The sequence below is a fragment of the Oncorhynchus clarkii genome, chromosome 30 (assembly GCF_045791955.1).
Source record: "Oncorhynchus clarkii lewisi isolate Uvic-CL-2024 chromosome 30, UVic_Ocla_1.0, whole genome shotgun sequence".
Taxonomy (NCBI): domain Eukaryota; kingdom Metazoa; phylum Chordata; class Actinopteri; order Salmoniformes; family Salmonidae; genus Oncorhynchus; species Oncorhynchus clarkii.
In genome coordinates this window covers 18,277,362-18,296,811 of record NC_092176.1, presented here as the reverse complement: position 1 = coordinate 18,296,811, position 19,450 = coordinate 18,277,362, and the positions used below count along the sequence as shown (strand labels likewise).

General features: G+C 40.5%; 1 protein-coding gene across 2 annotated transcripts in view; it reads left to right on the top strand.

Moving 5' to 3' along the window:
• Positions 1 to 17,391, top strand: part of LOC139389457 (inositol polyphosphate-5-phosphatase A-like) — a 50,816-nt gene extending 33,425 nt beyond the window's left edge. Inside the window, exons 5-16 of one of the 2 annotated variants that reach the window (XR_011629410.1) lie at positions 7,283 to 7,346; positions 7,982 to 8,085; positions 8,329 to 8,381; positions 8,975 to 9,094; positions 9,209 to 9,293; positions 9,396 to 9,491; positions 9,586 to 9,660; positions 11,072 to 11,145; positions 11,257 to 11,368; positions 11,478 to 11,546; positions 11,651 to 12,500; positions 12,842 to 13,584. Coding sequence is in view for 1 of the 2 variants with exons in the window: in XM_071136227.1 (XP_070992328.1) it covers positions 7,283 to 7,346; positions 7,982 to 8,085; positions 8,329 to 8,381; positions 8,975 to 9,094; positions 9,209 to 9,293; positions 9,396 to 9,491; positions 9,586 to 9,660; positions 11,072 to 11,145; positions 11,257 to 11,368; positions 11,478 to 11,546; positions 11,651 to 11,692 (894 nt within the window). In the remaining variant the exon portion in view is untranslated. Of the gene's footprint in view, positions 1 to 7,282; positions 7,347 to 7,981; positions 8,086 to 8,328; positions 8,382 to 8,974; positions 9,095 to 9,208; positions 9,294 to 9,395; positions 9,492 to 9,585; positions 9,661 to 11,071; positions 11,146 to 11,256; positions 11,369 to 11,477; positions 11,547 to 11,650; positions 12,501 to 12,841 lie in introns of both variants that reach the window. The other variant, XM_071136227.1, reaches the window with a different exon arrangement.
• Positions 17,392 to 19,450: the final 2,059 nt, after the last annotated feature.

Genomic DNA, 19,450 nt, shown 5'->3' with positions numbered 1-19,450 from the left:
TTCCTTTAGTCTGTACAGGGTCTGAAGTTCCAATGTATGCAGATGATACAGTGATAAATTCATGCAAATAACAAACTACACAAGAACTCACTACTATAATGATTCAGATGACAAAATTGCTCAGAGACTCATGTTTACATCTCAATAAAATAAAACACAGTCTGCATGTTCCTCGAAAAACAACTACTGATGGAAAAAGCTCCTGGTGGTATCTGATTTTAAGTGCCAAGGCATCATACTTGATTCCAACCTTTCTTTTAAAAAGCAAATAATAAAGGAATTCAAATACCAAATTCAACCTAGCTAATTTCCCAAAACATATGATTTTTTTTTGACTATTGCGGTAACAACACTATAATTAAAATCTATGATACTCCCCCACTTAACATATTAGTTTACTAGTTTGGCCCAAGCTTGCTTTTCAACATTCATACCCATTCAGTCTTCTGTCAACAGGCTCTCATACTATTCAATCCAGCAATCACCTTTAATGACCTGACATTGTTCCACATAATGGAAACATACTATAATGTTAGACTACATGAACTTTCCTGCTCAAATTAACTGGTGTTACTTAAACAATCAAACCAAGAATCAATAACCATCAGAATCTATTCTTACGATGTTTTATGATTCAGACATCCAGTCTCCCACAAATCTATGATGCCCACCTAGCAAATCAGCTGCTAGAAATACAGAAAAAAATGTACCTGAACAACGGTCAAAACAATTAGAGTAAGGTTATTGTATATTCAAACTAATAACGCAAATTTACGTTATTCTACAACAATCTACCTGCCTCCAGCAACTTTGCCTGACAATTAGTAGCCAACAAAGCAACTAACTCTCTTATTTCTTTTTTCCCCAGTTGGGCAAAAATATAACCCCTCTCATTTCAACGTTTTATCCTTATCTCTATCGTAAGATTAAAACCCCAACTTTATAACTTCCTCTTCTCTTTGCTCTCCACACTTATGAAATGTATCCTATTTCTTTAAAAATAACACGCAGCGCCAAAATTATAACATGCGTCAGTCAATCTATAAGAATGAAAAACATTTCGGTAACCACTTTCTATTGCAATTCTCTCCCCGCTATTATTCAGAATTTCTTTAACTTAGGTAACTGTCTTCTCTATTGATACAGTAATTTAAATACGACCCAATTCTCAATACATTATTCCAGCAGATAATTTAGTGAACAGACATCGTCTTGCATCAGAATTCGCTTCGTTATTACTTTAAGTTGAATTAGTCTATCAATTTAACCTAAAAATCTATTGAAAACGTTCAATTTATCCCTTCTATCAATTTAACCTAAACAATCTATTGAAAACGTTCAGTTTACATCTTATACAAACACTAGCAACCATAACTTTCCAGGCAAAACATACAAATAGATTATTTACAATCAAAAACTCAGAATTCAGTCAGCGCAATGACTGGGAATGGAACCCGGGCCTCCCGCGTTGCAGGCGAGAATTCTACCACTGAACCAAGATTCTCCGCAAATAAACCCACTTTACAAGTAAAATAGAGACACGTCACTATCAGCAATTCCCAGAAGAATAATAGCCCAATTTGAATAGTACAAACGTTACTCCAGCTATAATTCTCAAATTCCAAATGAATATATTAGCAATCAAAGAATAAAATCGACAGTTAATGACTAGGAAACAGATATTGCGCCTTTTAATAAAAGTAGATTATGTTTACTTATGCAACGTATTTCAATTACTTTACTACATCACATTAATCACGCAATGATAATTAGTTTGATGGAAAACCTTAGGATTTGAACGACATTAGAAATTACATCGAGCATCCCTCGAATTCTCTTTAACTTTATGGAAAACAGTTTATTCAATAAATCCCGCAACTTCTCTCATACTGGGAAGAAAAATTATAACATGTTCAGACCTTAAGGGCAGTTTAATTTCAAATGTTTCACTCAGACGGAGATAATCCAATATGCGTTCTATAGTTACATCATTAGGGTAAGATAACCAAAAGTGGACACATTCTAATCAGTTTCTAGAGCTCAATTTCCCAGATTTTGTAGATTATTTTAATAGTGCTTAAAAACTTCATCTTTATCAAATTATCCATTTAAGATACCAACTCAAAACCTATGTACGTCTACGAATGGGTGGTTTAAATTGTATCTAATCATTCTCAGCATTACTTTATCAAATCTCTAGTAATTGATTATACACACATACAATTGATCATAATTTCAAATAATTCACAGAATCCATATAAAATGTAAGAAATCTTAGGTACTCACACAGAACTTTCAGGATCATCCACACAGGATTGGTCAGATTTTCTCACAGAACTGGTCAGACGTCCACACAGAACATCAGAAAAAAGGTTTGCCCACACAGAGTCAACCCTACCCCGCTCACACAGAACGGTCCGACAACTATTACCTAGTGATCCCATAACAAAATACTCACACAGAGTAACCCAGGGCATACCTGGCTAGCACATTTAAAATAATTGGAATTCACCACATCTGAGGGTCACTTAGACAAATCACACAGACACACAGAATGAGGTCCTTCTTCCAATAGGGCTTCACCAAGTGCCGTGTTTCACCTAGAACACACAGTCCCCTGGCTCCTCACCCCGACAGACCTCACCAAATCCCCACTGTGATCAATTCAGTGTCAGGAGGGCTCTTGGTCACTGACAACCGGGCAGTGCAGAGCATATTTTGAGTCCACAAAACCCCTGACTCGGCCCTGCTTACGCCGCCAAGGTGCCTTCCTTACAAAGGAATTCACGCTCAGAGTATACGTAACAGGCATAATTAAAAAACTCGACTTCAAATCTGTGTGTGGTTCGCTCACCTTTTTCTTTAAAAAAAACTCAGTTCGAGATGTGGTATCCACTCGGCTCGCTTCCTCTTAGATCAAAGGTTGGTCCATCTGCTTTGTTCCCGAAGTGTGGTTCCCCTGAGATCCCAAGTTTAGGGGATCCCTCGTGCACAATTTATTTACCTAGATCGTAGGAACGGTCACCGAGTGAAGATTCACATCCCCTCCTCGTCGCCAAATGTTGTGGAAATTTCCTCTATTTACCAAATCATGAGCGCAAACCACACAAGTCAGAGTTAGTTATCAAAGTCCATCTTTAATTATATGAGCTCTATCACAACCCTGTGACTCTCAGATCAATTCAGTGTCTATCAATGAATTCTCTGAGAGCCCCCTCTATATTGCAACTGAGATCCTTTAATAGCAAAGAACACACATAGTCAGACAGCATAGACATAATATAGACATCGTTCAGCTTTGTCTCCTTACTCAAACCCAGAACCATAAACCAATCCTCCATATCAACAGGCATATATCAAATTGTCATTTAGATACAACCAATTCTAAATACAACCAATCCTGGACAAGCTCACGGGGAGCATAGAATGATTCCAGACACTGCCATCCTCCTCTCCCCGATGGGAAAAGTAGGGAGTGACTGGCACACAGACACAGTGGAGCAAAAGACATGTTTACACACAATGACACCTTGACCTCTCCCCTCTCTGCGGCCCATGCAACTTAGTCTTGACATAGAACAGATAACTGCCAATGGCCACCACTATAGTACAACAAAATACATTCTTATTAAAAATAACTCATAAGCATATCATGAAAATAAAACATCTTATCTATGTTACCCACCAATTCTGATTATTCCCCAACACTGCTTAAGGCTTAAGGCAAATGGTGGTCACACCAAATACTGACTGGTTTTCAGATCCGCGTCCCTACCTTTTTTTTACAAGTTATCTTTGACCAGCAGATGCATATACAGTGGGGCAAAAAAGTATTTAGTCAGCCACCAATTGTGCAAGTTCTCCCACTTAAAAAGATGAGAGAGGCCTGTAATTTTCATCATAGGTACACTTCAACTATGACAGACAAAATGAGAAAAAGAAATCCAGAAAAATGAGGGGGAAAAATCCAGAAAATCACATTGTAGGATTTTCAGACTTACAGAAAACGTTTGACCTCTGTCATTGCCAACAAAGGGTATATAACAAAGTATTGAGAAACTTTTGTTATTGACCAAATACTTATTTTCCACCATAATTTGCAAATAAATTCATTAAAAATCCTACAATGTGTTTGTCTGTCATAGTTGAAGTGTACCTATGATGAAAATTACAGGCCTCTCTCATATTTTTAAGTGGGAGAACTTGCACAATTGGTGGCTGACTAAATACTTTTTTGCCCCACTGTATGTATTCCCAGTCATGTTAAATCCATAGATTAGAGCCTAATGAATTTATTTACATTTCCTTATATGATCTGTAACTCAGTAAAATCTTTGAAATTGTTGCTTGTTGCCTTTATATACAGTGTCTGTTCAGTATAGTTTGACCTAGGGTTGCAAAATTCCTAGAACTTTCAATAAATTCCCTGGTTTTCCCTAAATCCCAGTTGGATGTTTCGCTGGTTTTGATCTCCGTGTGTGATCTCCGTCTGGTTTTGATCTCCGTGTGTGATCTCCGTGTGTGATCTCCGTCTGGTTTTGATCTCCATGTGTGATCTCCGTCTGGTTTTGATCTCCGTGTGTGATCTCCGTCTGGTTTTGATCTCCGTGTGTGATCTCCGTCTGGTTTTGATCTCCGTGTGTGATCTCCGTGTGTGATCTCCGTCTGGTTTTGATCTCCGTGTGTGATCTCCGTCTGGTTTTGATCTCCGTGTGTGATCTCCGTCTGTGATCTCCGTCTGGTTTTGATCTCCGTGTGTAGGCAGGACCTTGGGTTACATGCTGAGCTTGTATATTTGACCTGTGAAAGGAATAGAAAAACCAACACACTTAACTGTTGTATCCTTTTGTAGAGTTCATTGCAACGTGACAGTATGTGTGTGGGAATGTTTCTCAAAGTTATAGTATGATGAACTGTATATTCTGAAAGTTACAAGGTGTGAGTACACACAGAGGCCATGTGTTTAAAGGCTGGTTTATACACTTGGTCTTGGCTCTATCCTCTGGCCCGCCACCTCTCTCTAAATGTAACTATAGTATATGACTGTGCGTCAGTACAGCACTAAACTGCCATTATAGAGCTGTAGGAGGCTGTCTCTGTCATGGACGCTGTCTCAATCTCCACACCTGTCATACTGCCAGCTCTCAGACCAACTCTATCTTCAGCCTCCTTTCCAATGGCCTCTGTACCAGGAATAAGGACTGTTTGCCAGCGTTTTTTAATTCTGAGCCACATTGTAACTGTCATAGTAGCGCCTGGTTCCTAATGGTCTGGCAGGTCAACACAGTAGTTGTTGCATAAATCCAGTCTTGGGAGGGTCCATCCCTATCACGTGCAGAGTGTGATTAACCCTAACCCCACCCAGGTGAGACCCTAACACTGGAGCCCTGACAGTGGGGGTCAATGGATCTGTCCACACTCAAGAGTGTGTGAAGTGGAGGGGAAAGTCAATGGCCAGGTGTGGGGAGACAGGCCAAAGTCAATAAATTTAACTCTAGATTAAAACTATTGATCCCAGGCCATTTGTAAACAATAAATAAGGGCTGAGGGGAGTGGCGGACAGCTGGGACTATGTTTCCGCTGTGCTGGGGTGTCTGCGCCCCTCCTCCCCTGCCCTAAGAGGGCTGCAGCCCCCAATGCCTCATTCTCATTTCTCCTGTGCCACCCACATTGATTTTCAATTTGTTTCTCTTTGGCTGTGGATCATCAGCTCCCTGGCCAGGAGAGGCTGAGGGATAGGGGGGAGGGGTCTCTGTTCAAAGGGGCTGTGAGGAGGGAGGCAGGCATGCAGGCATTCCCTGTACAAATGGTGTTTTGATAAAAAATCACTTGTAAGTCGATAGTTTTTTATTAAACTGTGCACAAACCTGATTGATGAAGATAGGTGGTTGGCAGAGTATGTGGAGGAGAACCTTTCTGTGTGTGTGTGTGTGTGTGACATTAAGGTTTTTGAGAAAAGGTACAGCAGACTTTTACAGTCATAAAACAGTTTTATGGTTTTAAGAATATCAACAACAAAAACATCCAATGCTATTGATACCTTTACTATATATACAATACATTATACAATGTTTCTTAGGTCGGTAAGCACTCTTAAAACTGCCACCATGTTTTCTTCAAAACTGAGCTAATGCTCAAGCAAAATAAAATGTGATGTAATTTAATAACTGCTATAACCAAGGGATTCAGTTTAATTAGTCGATGTTAGATCGAATTTGCGAGACCCTCCGTTTAGTCCGTACCCCCTCTCTCTCCTCTAACCCCCAGCTAACCCCCCTTCCTCCCCCAACATAACATGGACAGGTCTATCCCTAATCGCTGGTCACCCGGGCTAGTTGGAGTAGGGACAGCTCCATCCCATTAAATGAGGATTGCTCTGGCAGTGAAGATGAATGGTCTCTTCAGGGAGAGATCTCTCTTGCCGTCACGCCTGAGACCCTCTGGGTGCCGCCATATTTTTCTTCGTACCCGAGTCGCAGCCGCCAAGGCGGCAGTCAGCAGCCGTACTGCTTAATACCTTTTAAATTGTTTTAATTTTCTGTCTTTATTGATCTCAGGGTTTGATTAATCAGATCATTGAAGCAGGCAGTTAGTACAATCAAAATTGTCAGCCCATGTCAGGGATGATTAGGTGCTAAAGTGTGTTTGTGTGCTTGCGTGTGTGTGTATGTGCGTGTGCCCGTTTGAGTGTGTACTGTGTACATGTTATTGCAGTAAGACTGTATGTTTCTGTGGAGAAGAGTGAGTTGAGCATAATATAATTGCTTGAAAAAAGGGGAGGATTGAAGGCCGGGTGTGTGTGGCAGGAGACTAGATCTACTGTAGATTGGGATGGTTCATGATAATAATGGAAACAGAATCAGATCATGTTGGATGACTCAGACATTGGGTTGTTTCTTTAAGTCATTATGACTGTATTTTACCACTGAAGCCTGAGTGCTGCGTCTGACCAACATGGTCTCGCATGTCTCCTGAGCATGTCGAAGTGAATGAAGCTGTTTCGCAAGAAATGATAACGTTGAAACTTGAAATAACTATTTGGCATGGATTCAAACTATAAGTGAGAACTGTACAAGGTATTTCTTGAAGGATGCAATATTGGAAAATCAGACATTCTATATTCACTAACAGAAAAAAAAATCTGTCTACCTGTACTGTACTAGCTAATGTACACAATAAAATTGCAACCTTAAATCAAACTCTATACTATCATCAATACAGCAAACTGCCATTCTCAGCGATTGTTTTAAATGAGCTTGTATTTTATTATTTGTCCTTACAGGCCTTGGGAAGCATGTACTTCATCCATAAGTCATTGAAAAACATCTACCAATATGATTTTAATGGTAAGGACATTACAATCATATCTGTATGACATCATTATTGACTTTGAATAACAAAAGATTAATGACATTTTGTTATCACCTTATGATGGATCACTTCCATTCAGGCCCTGCACATGGCGATAATTTCAGAACATCTGCATCAGTCCTGGTGTGCAAACTTGGCCCTTTGTAATATATCATGATTATAATATAATTAGAGTTTGGCACAAAAGAGTTTAGGAGGAAGCAAGATCAATTTTGTATGTCAGTCTGGAGATTTGTGTCTGTATTTTTATACAATGTGTCTGATCATCTTTTGAATGTCGCCGGGGGATGGACACCTTTTTTGGCCCAGACGTATCAGTGAATCTGAATTGAAAGTGGGATGTATTATTTTCTTGTTGCATAGTCCAGTCACGTTAGGCATGGAAAAAGCTCTTCAGAAAAGGCTTATGGAAGAGCCATTAACATCCCAAGCCTGCCATGTTCTGTGTCGCCAGTCAGATCAGTGCACAGTGACCAAACACTGCCTAATGGCCTGATTATAGGTTCTCTGATCACATATGGTGCTGTTATAAGCTGAACGTCACTTTATTGATTAGTGTTTGCATGTTTTCTCACTATTTTACCCTTCCACGCCTCTCTCCCCCTCACAGTTAAGGATTTCAAAGCAGTGTCTGGACAGAACAAGTATGTAGGCTCCCTGGATGAAGTAACCACAGTGGAGAAAGAAAAATTCCTGAAGAATTTCTGGCCCGATGTAAGTGTGTGTGTGTGGGCTGGGAGAGGTCAGGGTGGGCCGGGATGTGTTGGGACAAATGGGTCTATAGGGGCTGAAGGGGGAGTCTGCCCAATCTGACAGGGATATGAGACAAATTGTATTGAATAATCAATAATTACCAGAATGGCCCTCCAATGAGTTAGTTAAATGGTGCTATTTGTTGAACATTTCACATACAAAACATTCATCGGTATAGCTTCTGTTGTGTGATGTGTTTTGCAGTTCAAATGGTCTAGGAAGGGCTTTATGAGGACCCGGTGGATCATTCACAACCAGTACGTGCTCTACTCTACTCTACATTACTCTACTCTACTGTCTACTATCACAGCTCATCAATAGACAGGGACCCACAGAGAGAGAGGCTGCTCGAACAGTCACAGCCAGCTGTCAGCCCATTGCTCACTGCTACTGCAGTGGTTGAAGCTGAAGCTCAGCAAACACCCTCGGTTTCCTCTGCACAATAGTTACTATTTGCCCTCCTGTGTCACTACCACCGGGTCTTAGACAAAAGGAGTTCATGGGCAGAGTGCTACAAGGTCACCCTGTAAGTAAACACAGCCTGCCAGTTGTATGCACATTAATTGTGTTCAGGTGGCAGCAGCAGAAAAGGAGTTAATGCTTGGCACAGGAGACAAATGTGTTTCTTTGTGGACTAGCATGGACGTCGAGTGCACTCACTAATAAGTAAGCTCTTCATAACTACCACTGAACAGTTCCCACACATACACACGTGTAGATTTGATAGAAGGCAATAACAATTCCCAATAATTTCGTTTTTTCATAGATCTGCCTGCCACTTCTCACTTTGTGTGTGTGTGTGTGTGTGTGTGTCCGTGCGTGCGTGCGTGCATGTGTGTGCTCTCGGCAGGGGTCTGGACCTAGTCAACGTACACCTCTTCCATGATGCCTCCAACCTCATTGCCTGTAACGCCAGTCCCTCCATTTACTCAGACAACCGCCAGAAGGCCATGAGATATGTCATCAACAGGTAGGCCTGTCTATTCTCAGCTTTGGAGAACAACTCAAGTGCAACTACTTGAGAGATATACAAGGCTTTTGCATTGAGCCCACTTCGAATAATACCACTGTTGTTTCCTTCCAGGATATCAGACAGCAGCTACACCCCACTCCCCTTCTTCCTTTTTGGGGATTTCAACTTCCGCCTGGACACCCTTAGCCTGGTCCAGGTATTATTACATGGCCCACTTCCTTAAAAATTTCACGAGAATCTTTACTAATGGTTAGATGACTATTGAGTTTTAGTTGACCGAACTGTGTGTGTGTTCCAGAACTTGTCCACTTCAGCAGTGGTGCAGACAGTGAAGAAGGACAGCAGTAATGAGGTGGAAAAAATTATCTGTGAGCAAAAGGACAATGACCACAAGGTGAGTCTCCACACCCATCAACTTCTTCCATCCTGTTTCCCTGTTGTTATTCAGATTCAGATGTTTACTCTATCCCCTGTTCCTTCATCTCAAGGTTCTTCTCCATATTGAGACCAAGATATTTGCCTACCTGCACCAGGCAGTGTTCACAGAGGACAACGGCAGAGCGGTGAGAACATTATCTGCTGTATACATCAACCCCACCCATATTAATCTCATGGGCTACCACTCGCTGCCTTGACAGCAATCATTAATGCCTTGGCGCCGATGACGTGGATGTCGTTTAAGGCAGCACCCCCCCCCCCCCCACCCACCCACTTCTCTGATTCAGACGGGTTGGGCTGAATGCGGAAGACACATTTCGGTTGAATGCATTCAGTATCCAATTGACTAGGGAGCCCATTTCCCTTTCCCGTCCCTACCAGTTCTAAACCGAAAACAACCACAGAAAATACTTCATTAAATGGGGGCTGAACTTCCTGATTTGGCCTAATTTTTTGGTCATTAAGAAATGCAGCGGCCATGACTGAAGCCACACGTCTTGTGATGGTGGTTTAATTTGTGTGTCTCGTGTGTATGTGTGTGTGTGGTTGCACATGGCAAGAGTGTGTACATTCACTCTGTCAAAACAGTACACAGTCACTCACCCTTCTAGATAACTTGAAACAGTCTAACCAGGTCTTGTCTTGAAGTCACCTAGGCTAGCTAGTGCTTGCCAACTTCTTTCACCAATTAGCTTCAGCCGCCTGGTGTGCAACGGTGGCAAAGTTGGTTTGACATTGGGTAGCCTATCTCTAGGGCTAGTTGGGAACAATCAATAAATTACACAATGTAAATGGGACAATATTTTCATGTTGCACATCTTTTAGTTGTCTCATTAAATGCTTTCAATATTTGTATATGAACTCTGACAATTTATAGTTGGTTTTAGGTTTTTAAGTCGTTGAAATTTGGAGCTATTGACATAAATATGTTGTCCCATGTATATCGTGTAATTTACTGAAGGTCCCTAACTAGCCTGATATGGATATCGAATGTCAAACTAAATTGACCATGGGCATTATGATTGGGTTGGCTTCAGCTGCACCCGACCCAATCACTTGGATGCTGCCAGCTGTGGGCATGTGGCCAGGATTGAAATGAAACCTAATGAAAACTGTTATGGTACACTTCATGCTGAGGAGTATTTCTGTCTGTAAAAAAAGCCATTTTATGAGTAAAAACTCATTCTGATTGGCTGGGCCTGGCTCCCCAGTGGGTGGGCCTGGCTCCCCAGTGGGTGGGCCTGGCTGCCAAGTGGATGGGCCTATGCCCTCCAAGGCCCACCCATAGCTGCACCCCTGCCCAGTCATGTGAAATCCATAGATTAGGGCTTAATTTAGATCAATTGACTGATTTCCTTATATGAACTGTAACTCAGTAAAACATTTGAAATTGTTGCATGTTGCGTTTCAATATTTTTGTTCAAGTAATGGTGAATTCTAGGTGAAATTGAATATTCACATTATGCAGATCTTTATGGTTTGCAGATACCATGTTTTCAGACCTCCAGTAATTGTTAATCCTTCTATATCCCTCAGATTCTGAAGTATGACAAGGAGATCTCAGCCTTTCAAGATGTCATTACAGAGGAAGACATTCTGTTTCCACCCAGGTAAGCCTCATCCCTGGCAGGCCTGGCACTATTACGATCAATCCCTGTTACTATGCCTAAGGAGTGTTCCTGCTGACACTATCACTGCCATGCTGTGTGTCTGTCTGTCAGTTACCCATACTGTGAGGACTACACTAAACCCACCCAGTACATGAACACTCGCTGCCCCTCCTGGTGTGACCGCATTCTCATGTCTCACACTGCCCAAGATATCATCCACAGGGTGAGTCACTTGGCAACACTCTGCCATCCACACTTCATGGATTAATTGATGTATTTACCATAGATCCATGTTCTACAGGCCTATTAAACAGCTGTGTGCTTCATTTTAGAGAGATGAGGGAGCGAGCAGTGTTGTTTACAACACAATGGGCCCTAATGTCTGCATGGGAGACCACAAGGTAATGTTTTTTTTTATATAATGTAACATGTCTGGTCTTGAAAACGGCCCTTGATAAACAGAAGGAAACTTATGTACCATTGTGTATTCCTCCTTTTTTCCTAGCCTGTTTTCTTGTCCTTTGCACTGAAGACGCATGGCCATTGACAAGGATCCCGCTCAATGGTAAGAGTATATGTGCTAGTGAGTGTGTAGTATATGTTGTGTAGGTATACAGGACCATAACCAGGGGGTCACTCTGAAAGAGCGATTACAGGCCAAAATCATTTCCAGCTCCTGGGCCTTATTCCCCAGAGAGCCAAAGGCCAGGCTGGTCCAGTGGAGTGCTGTGGGGATGAACTAAGATGAAGTGGCTCTGTGGACAAACTGTCTCCTTTGTGCATAATGTAGTTTAATGTCACTTCTGTTGATCTATGTCTATAGAATGTTCTCTTCTGTCACTGTGTGTAGCTACACCAAGCCCAATGTGGGACCTCTGTTCATTCATTACCAGACAGATCGCCGGCCAGAGAGACATGCATCGTGCAGAGCAGTGTATTGACATTTTTACGCCCGTGATTTTGTTTTGCTGCCTGTTATATGGCTTTTTCATAGGATGGTTCTCTCCTCTATGAGGATTCCTCTTCAGGAGGATCTAAAGGTGATGAAAGCCATTTCAGAAAGGAAACACCACATAAAAATATGTTTAACCATTTATTAAAGAATTAATAATGCAAGTCTTGGCGATATAGGCTCTGCTCCTTCAGGGTAGCTCACAGCCCAAGCAAAGCATCAATATATAAAATGACCTACAAGCAGTGAGCGTGGATGGCTATACCAATCCCCCAGCAGGAAAACAGAACCTAACCGGTGGAAGCTGGTTTGGTGGTGGGAGCAAACGCATACTAGCAGTAGCAGCAAGTGGCAGTAGGATGTTTGAACAGATCCCGTCAGTTTAAATGGACCGCCAAATAAGGTAAGCGGGATTGTTACTAGCATCTAATTAGATGCACTCAGGTTCCCTTTCTGAACTGGCTTTGCTTTATGCATCGGAAGAACTTAGGGCTGTCAATGAGCTTTTCAATGAGATGGACAGCATTCCAAATCATATGTGATGATCTGGTCTGCCATGCCTCTCCTGGTTCCATCTATGAATCCAGTAGGATTTCACCCAATTTGGACTTTTATGTTTTATTTTTTTGTAACTCCTTTAACCAATCTTATATCATTCATTTACACATTGAAATAACAAATTATTTATAGATGTTATGTTTTCCTTGTGGATGGTAAAGAGTGTATTAACTTTTCTCCCTTTAGGTATGCCAGTATCTATCCAACACAAGTCCCACTGGCCATCACCATCACACTCCCACTCCACTATCTGTACCAGAGGATAAACAGAACAGCTCCTAGCCAGTCACGGGACCCAGCCTCTCCCTGATGTACATGCAGTCAGTCAGTATCCACCCAACCAGGTTTCTCATGTTCTCTTCTCCTCTCACTCCAAGTTATTGATTGCCATGGCTTGGGTGACATCACCACAGATTTGATCATCAGCATTATGGATTTTTTTGACGGACAATTTGCTCTGTCCTGTGCTCGGCCATATATCTTAAATTGTCTGACCCCAAAATACACAGAGATGCAGGGGTATTTTCTGGAGTCCTACCTTCAGTGCTCAACCATTGGAACCAGAGTATGTGTGGCAGTTTGCTGGATGGAATAGGGCCAAAGAAAAGACAATGTGGGACTGCTGGTCTTGTCATGGAGGGCACCGGTCTGTCCCAATGGGATTAAAGAGACATGTGAGGACACACACACTGGAATCTTACCAAGTAAATACCCTAACTCTAGCTGATCAAACGGTTTTCAAGTGTCAAGGGTCTACGGTTAAGTATTCCTTCTGACATCCCTGAATGGAATATGCATGCATGCTTTTCAGTTGTATTTTAGTAGTCTTTCATTTTACCTATTTATTTTCTAACTTTTAACTGGTTACTATCAATATAAGTATGCTTAAATCAAATATTCAGAAACACAATAAACAAAAGCTACCACAGTATTTCAAAACACCGTCAGCATGTTTGGCCAGGTTGCGTCCCTCTTCAGAATAGAGCAGTAGCATAATACACATTTCTCTGTGCATTCTCATGTTGTGTTGTCTTTTGTTCAAAACATACATTTCACTAGTACATACAATGCCTTCAGAAAGTATTCATACCCCTTGACTTATTTCATGTTGTTGTGTTAAAGCCTAATTCCAAAAATGGATTACATTTTTTTAAATCTCACCCATCTACACACAATACCCCATGATGTCAAAGTGAAACATGCTTTTATACATTTTAGCAAATTTATTGAAAATTAAATACAGAAACACCTCATTTACGTAAGTATTCAGACCCCTGAGTCAATACTTTGTAAAAGTCGATTACAGCTGTGAATCTTTTTGGGTAAGTCTCTAAGAGCTTTGCACACCTGGATTGTACAATATTGCCCATTATACCTCTTAAAATTCTTCAAACTCTGTCAAGTTGATTGTTGATCATTACTAGACAGGCGCTATTAAGTCTTGCCATAGATTGTCAAGCCGTTTTAAGTCAAAACTGTAACTAGGCCACTCAGGAACATTCAATGTCATTTTGGTAAGCAACTCCAGTGTAGATTTGGCCTTGTGTTTTATAAAAAATAAATACCTTTTTACCCTTTTTTCTCCCCAATTTCGTGGTATCCATTTGGTAGTTAGTCCCGTACGAGAGCCGTGCATCCTCCGGAACACAACCCAGCTATGGTGCTAGCAAAGACTTATAGATGACCTGGAGCCAGTGGGTTTTGCGACGAATATGTAGCGAGGGCCAGCCAACGAGAGCATACAGGTTGCAGTGGTGGGTAGTATATGGGGCTTTGGTGAAAAAACAGATGGCACTGTGATAGACTACATCCAGTTTGCTGAGTAGAGTATTGGAGGCTATTTTGTAAATGACATCGCCGAAGTCAAGGATCGGTAGGATAGTCAGTTTTACGAGGGTATGTTTGGCAGCGTGAGTGAAGGAGGCTTTGTAGCGAAATAGTAAGCCGATTCTAGGTTTAATTTTGGATTGGAGATGCTTAATGTGAGTCTGGAAGGAGAGTTTACAGTCTAACCAGACACCTAGGTATTTGTAGTTATCCACATATTCAAAGTCAGAACCGTCCAGAGTAGTGATGCTAGTCGGGTGGGCGGGTGCGGGCAGCAATCGGTTGAAGAGCATGCATTTAGTTTTACTAGCATTTAAAAGCAGTTGGAGGCCACAGAAGGAGTGTTGTATGGCATTGAAGCTTGTTTGGAGGTTTTTTAACACAGTGTACAAAGAAGGGCCATAAGTATACAGAATGGTGTCGTCTGCGTAGAGGTGGATCAGAGAATCACCAGCAGCAAGAGCGACATCATTGATGTATACAGAGAAAAGAGCCGGCCCGAGAATTGAACCCTGTGGCACCCCCATAGAGACAAGATTAGTATTGTGGAGTGAGTATAATGTTGTTGATCCATCGTCAGTTTTCTCATATCACAACCAAAATCACAAAAATTCATGAGTAGTTTCCTTTCTCTCCTCCAACTGAGTTAGGAAGGACACCTCTAATTAATAACTTCGCCATACTCAAAGGGATATTTGACAGCGTCTGCTTTTTATTTTTTTATTTAGGCTTGCCATAACAAAGGGGTTGAATACTTATTTGACTAAAGGCATTTGAACCTTACATTTATTATTAATTTCAAAATAATTATTAAAAAAAAAACAATTTTGACATTATGGGGTATTGTGTGTGCATCAGTGACACAAAATCTAAATGTAACCTATTTTTAATACAGGCTCTGACAACAAAATGTAGAAAAAGTAAAGGGGTGTGAATACTTTCTGAATGCACTGTACATACTATCCCAGCTCATCCCTCAAACAGTCTACTTTTTAAAAAAATGCCACACTGAGGTCTCTTTTCCTAACCTCCTTCCATAACTATGGTTATAACTCAGCTTAAATCAATAAGATCATGTAAAAGACCAGTGGGACCAGATTCAGGCTGGGAGCCCATCAGGTCAGTATGAAAAACGGAAATGCCCTCCCTCCCCATCGAACCTCTAACTTGGATTCCCGCAGACTCTAAAATATAACATCTACATGCTGCTGAATACTGATTATCACTGGGCTTTGCCTGCCTGCTACTCCACTCTGCTGGGTGTGCTCTCTGGCGGGTTGTACATTGACATATTATGGGGTGGGCCCATGTAATGGACAAACTTATTATGCTTCAACTGTAAGGTTAGTCCCTACTCTACAGGACATTAAGTCAGGACACCATGATAGCTGGCAGTTATGTAGTCTGTTTTCATTTCTGATGCGTATTGCCTGTGGTACGCAGCTACGTTGTTACCATGAAGTGCTTTATTCCACAAACTATGGGCTAGTCCTTTAAAGTAACTCCTCAAAGTTTCAAATATTTGTTCGTCTTTTTAGAGAATTGAGGAGTGTGCTAATAGAGATTTATCTTGTTCAGGGGAACTGGCTGAATGTTATTTAGTTTTTAATGATGCATTCACCTAATTTTAACATTCTGTCATAAAGAGCACATGGTCAACGTAATAAAAAACACAAACATCTCAAGAGGTTTAATAAAACAATTACTATAGAAAGCGCCTATTAAGTGCCAAATAAAGTAACAGGGTTGACAATTTAATCTTACAGTGGCAAGAAAAAGTATGTGAACCCTTTGGAATTACCTGGATTTCTGCATAAATTGGTCATCAAATTTGATCTGATCTTCATCTAAGTCACAACAATAGACAAACAGTCTGCTTAATCTAATAACACACAAATTAATGTATTTTTCTTGCCTGTATTGAATACATAATTTAAACATTCACAGTCTAGGTTGGGAAAAGTATGTGAACTCCTAGGCTAATGGAGTCAGCTAACCTGGAGTCCAATCAATGAGACGAGATCAGAAATGTTGGTTAGAGCTGCCTTTGCCCTATAAAAAACACTCACAAAATGTGAGTTTGCTTTTCTTCACAAGAAGCATTACCTGATGTGAACCATGCCTCGAACAAAAGAGATCTCAGAAAACCTAAGTTTACAAGTTATTAACTTGCATAAAGCTGGAAAGGGTTACAAAAGTATCTCTAAAAGCCTTGACGTTCATCAGTCCACGATAAGACAAATTGTCTATAAATGGAGAAAGTTCAGCACTGTTGCTACTCTCCTTAGGAGTGGCCATCCTGCAGAGATGACTGCAAGAGCACAGTGCAGAATGATTAATGAGGTTAAGAAGAATCTTAGAGTGTCAGCTAAAGACTTACAGAAATCTTTGGAACATGCTAACATCTCTGTTGACGAGTCTACGATACGTAAAACACTAAACAAGAATGGTGTTCATGGGAGGACACCATGGAAGAAGCCACGGCTGTCAAAAAAAAACATTGCTGCGCGTTTTATGTTTCCAAAAGTGCACCTGGATGTTCCACAGCGCTACTGGCTAAATATTCTTGGATGAAACATACAACACTATGTGTGGAGGGTTCACATACCCTGCACTGTGAATGTTTACACGGTGTGTTCAATAAAGACATGAAAACATATAATTGTTTGTGTGTTATTTGTTTAAGCAGACTGTGTTTGTCTATTGTTGTGACCCAGATGAAGATCAGATCAAATCTTATTACCAATTTATGCAGAAATCCAGGTATTTCCAGAAGGTTCACATACTTTTTCTTGCCACTGTAAATCAGCCGCAAATCCCCTTGTGACGGGGAATATAAGCTTGTTGTGTTCAACAGAGTGGAAATTGAATGCAAGCTTCACCCAAAAAATGTAATAAAAAATAAAAAATGTAGACTGTCTATATGTGGGTAACAGGGTTGACGTGTTGTTCTCCACCAGCTCAGTTCTCCACCACAAAACACCAGAAAACGGACAAAAAGAGTAGAACCAGCTCACCTGCTTTTACACTGATTTGGCAATTAGATGTTCATTTTTCTTTTGGAAAAAATATATTTAAAAAGGAGTAGTTTAACCATATTAAATGAAGAGTTCAGTTCACGTAACAGGGTTGGCCTTAAAATGAGTAACAGACATAAATGAATTACTAATCACATTAAATAAATTATCTTCAGAAATGACTGTCAAAGCAACAAAATAGCTAGGGCTTTACAAGGATGGTGAAAACTTGGAGAAGTGTTGGGGTTCAGTGGGTTAATCTTCCTAGAAGTCACAGAGGGTACACGGAGAGATGTTTAGAGTCTTTACTCATCTGATTTATTGAATTATCTGTGTGGTCTATATTAAAGGGCACTTAATTGAATATAACTGGCTTTTAAAATTAAATATTTGTGCATCATCTGTTCTTAAAATATCAAATGGACGCAAAAGGCACTCATTTCGTGGAACAACCCATCTATTGTTTTACTGTTTCAGTTACTGTGATCAGTTTAACTTCTGCCAAATCACTATAACTTGTTTACCATACAATTATTTTAAATGAATGTGTCTGGAATGGATGTCTGATACCACAGCCACACACAAAATCACATGCAAGCACACCCATGCACACCCAGGCGCATGCACACCCAGGCACATGCTCACACAAACACACGCAAAGTTCACAACATTTTAAGCTTGAAACCACTATATTATTTTGGTTGAAGTTATTTTATTGATTTTATCTATATTCGGTGTTCTATGTTGATTTGTGCTGCAGCAGATCTTTGTTCATTGTCCATCCTCTGTATTTTGTATGAAATGGATGGCTGGTTTGCATAATGTTGTTTTATTACAGACTAATTCAAAGACTTTTAATATATAATCATGGTTTTCATATTATTTTATAGTTGTATGTGTTATTCAGAATGGACTTAAATGATCAATGCATATTAATGACTTATTTATTTTACTGTTATACTCCCTATATTTTGAGGTAGAAAATGCATCATTTGTAATCAATCTTCCTCTGTAGTATGTGTTGACTGATTTACACTCAATCTGCTGTGAAGTAATTGTAGACTGATAATACCAGGATTCATTAGTTCAAATGTATAGATCCTTTTAATCTGTACCCTCTCAAATTTCCTTACGTTTGTTTACAATTAATGATTGATGTGTCTGCGTGGAAAGTGCAAGGCCCACCTGTCAATAACATATTTGTAGTAGTTGATTCATGGTATGGTCAACATATTCTAATAATGCCCTTCGCGGAATGCTCTTGGTTTGGAGTTCAACATGAGGCCAGTAGTATTGTTAGATGGAGTGGACTAATGTTTGTCATTTCTGGTCGAACACAAACAAACACTACATTCTTGTAATGCTTCCAGTTTTGTAAATAAATGTTGACCACTGCAATTACATTATTGTATAACTCTCCCTTAATGAGATTCTACCTTTGCAAAATCAATATCAATTTTAGAGCTACTAGCTTGTTTCTTTTCGGTTGGCATTCTACTTGCAATTTATCTTAGAGTTGTGCAAGGGTTTTCCTTTTGGCAGGTAACTCTGATCACTATTGGGCTTTCTCTTTCAGTCACACCAGTGCTCTGCATAACACAACCATTGCCATGTGATTTCAAATAAAGCTCTTTATGTATGGTTTCACTCCAATGCTTATCGACAACACTGGATGCAGCTGGTTTGTAACATACCACCGACGACGTACCACTCCTTTAATGTAGGCCTAATGCATGAAACGAGAATGCCTGGACTCTCCCATGCTCGTGGTGGAGTGTCCTTAAACAGTTCCCATCAACTGGGTTACAATGGGTTATACTTGCTGTCAGGGAGGAACACACACAGATCACTGCAAGGTGTTTTGGAGAGGTCATGCTGAAATAGGTAAACTTTTATTTGATTATTCTCATGCTAAATGTCCATCTGGGCCTTACACACTCAACTTGAACTT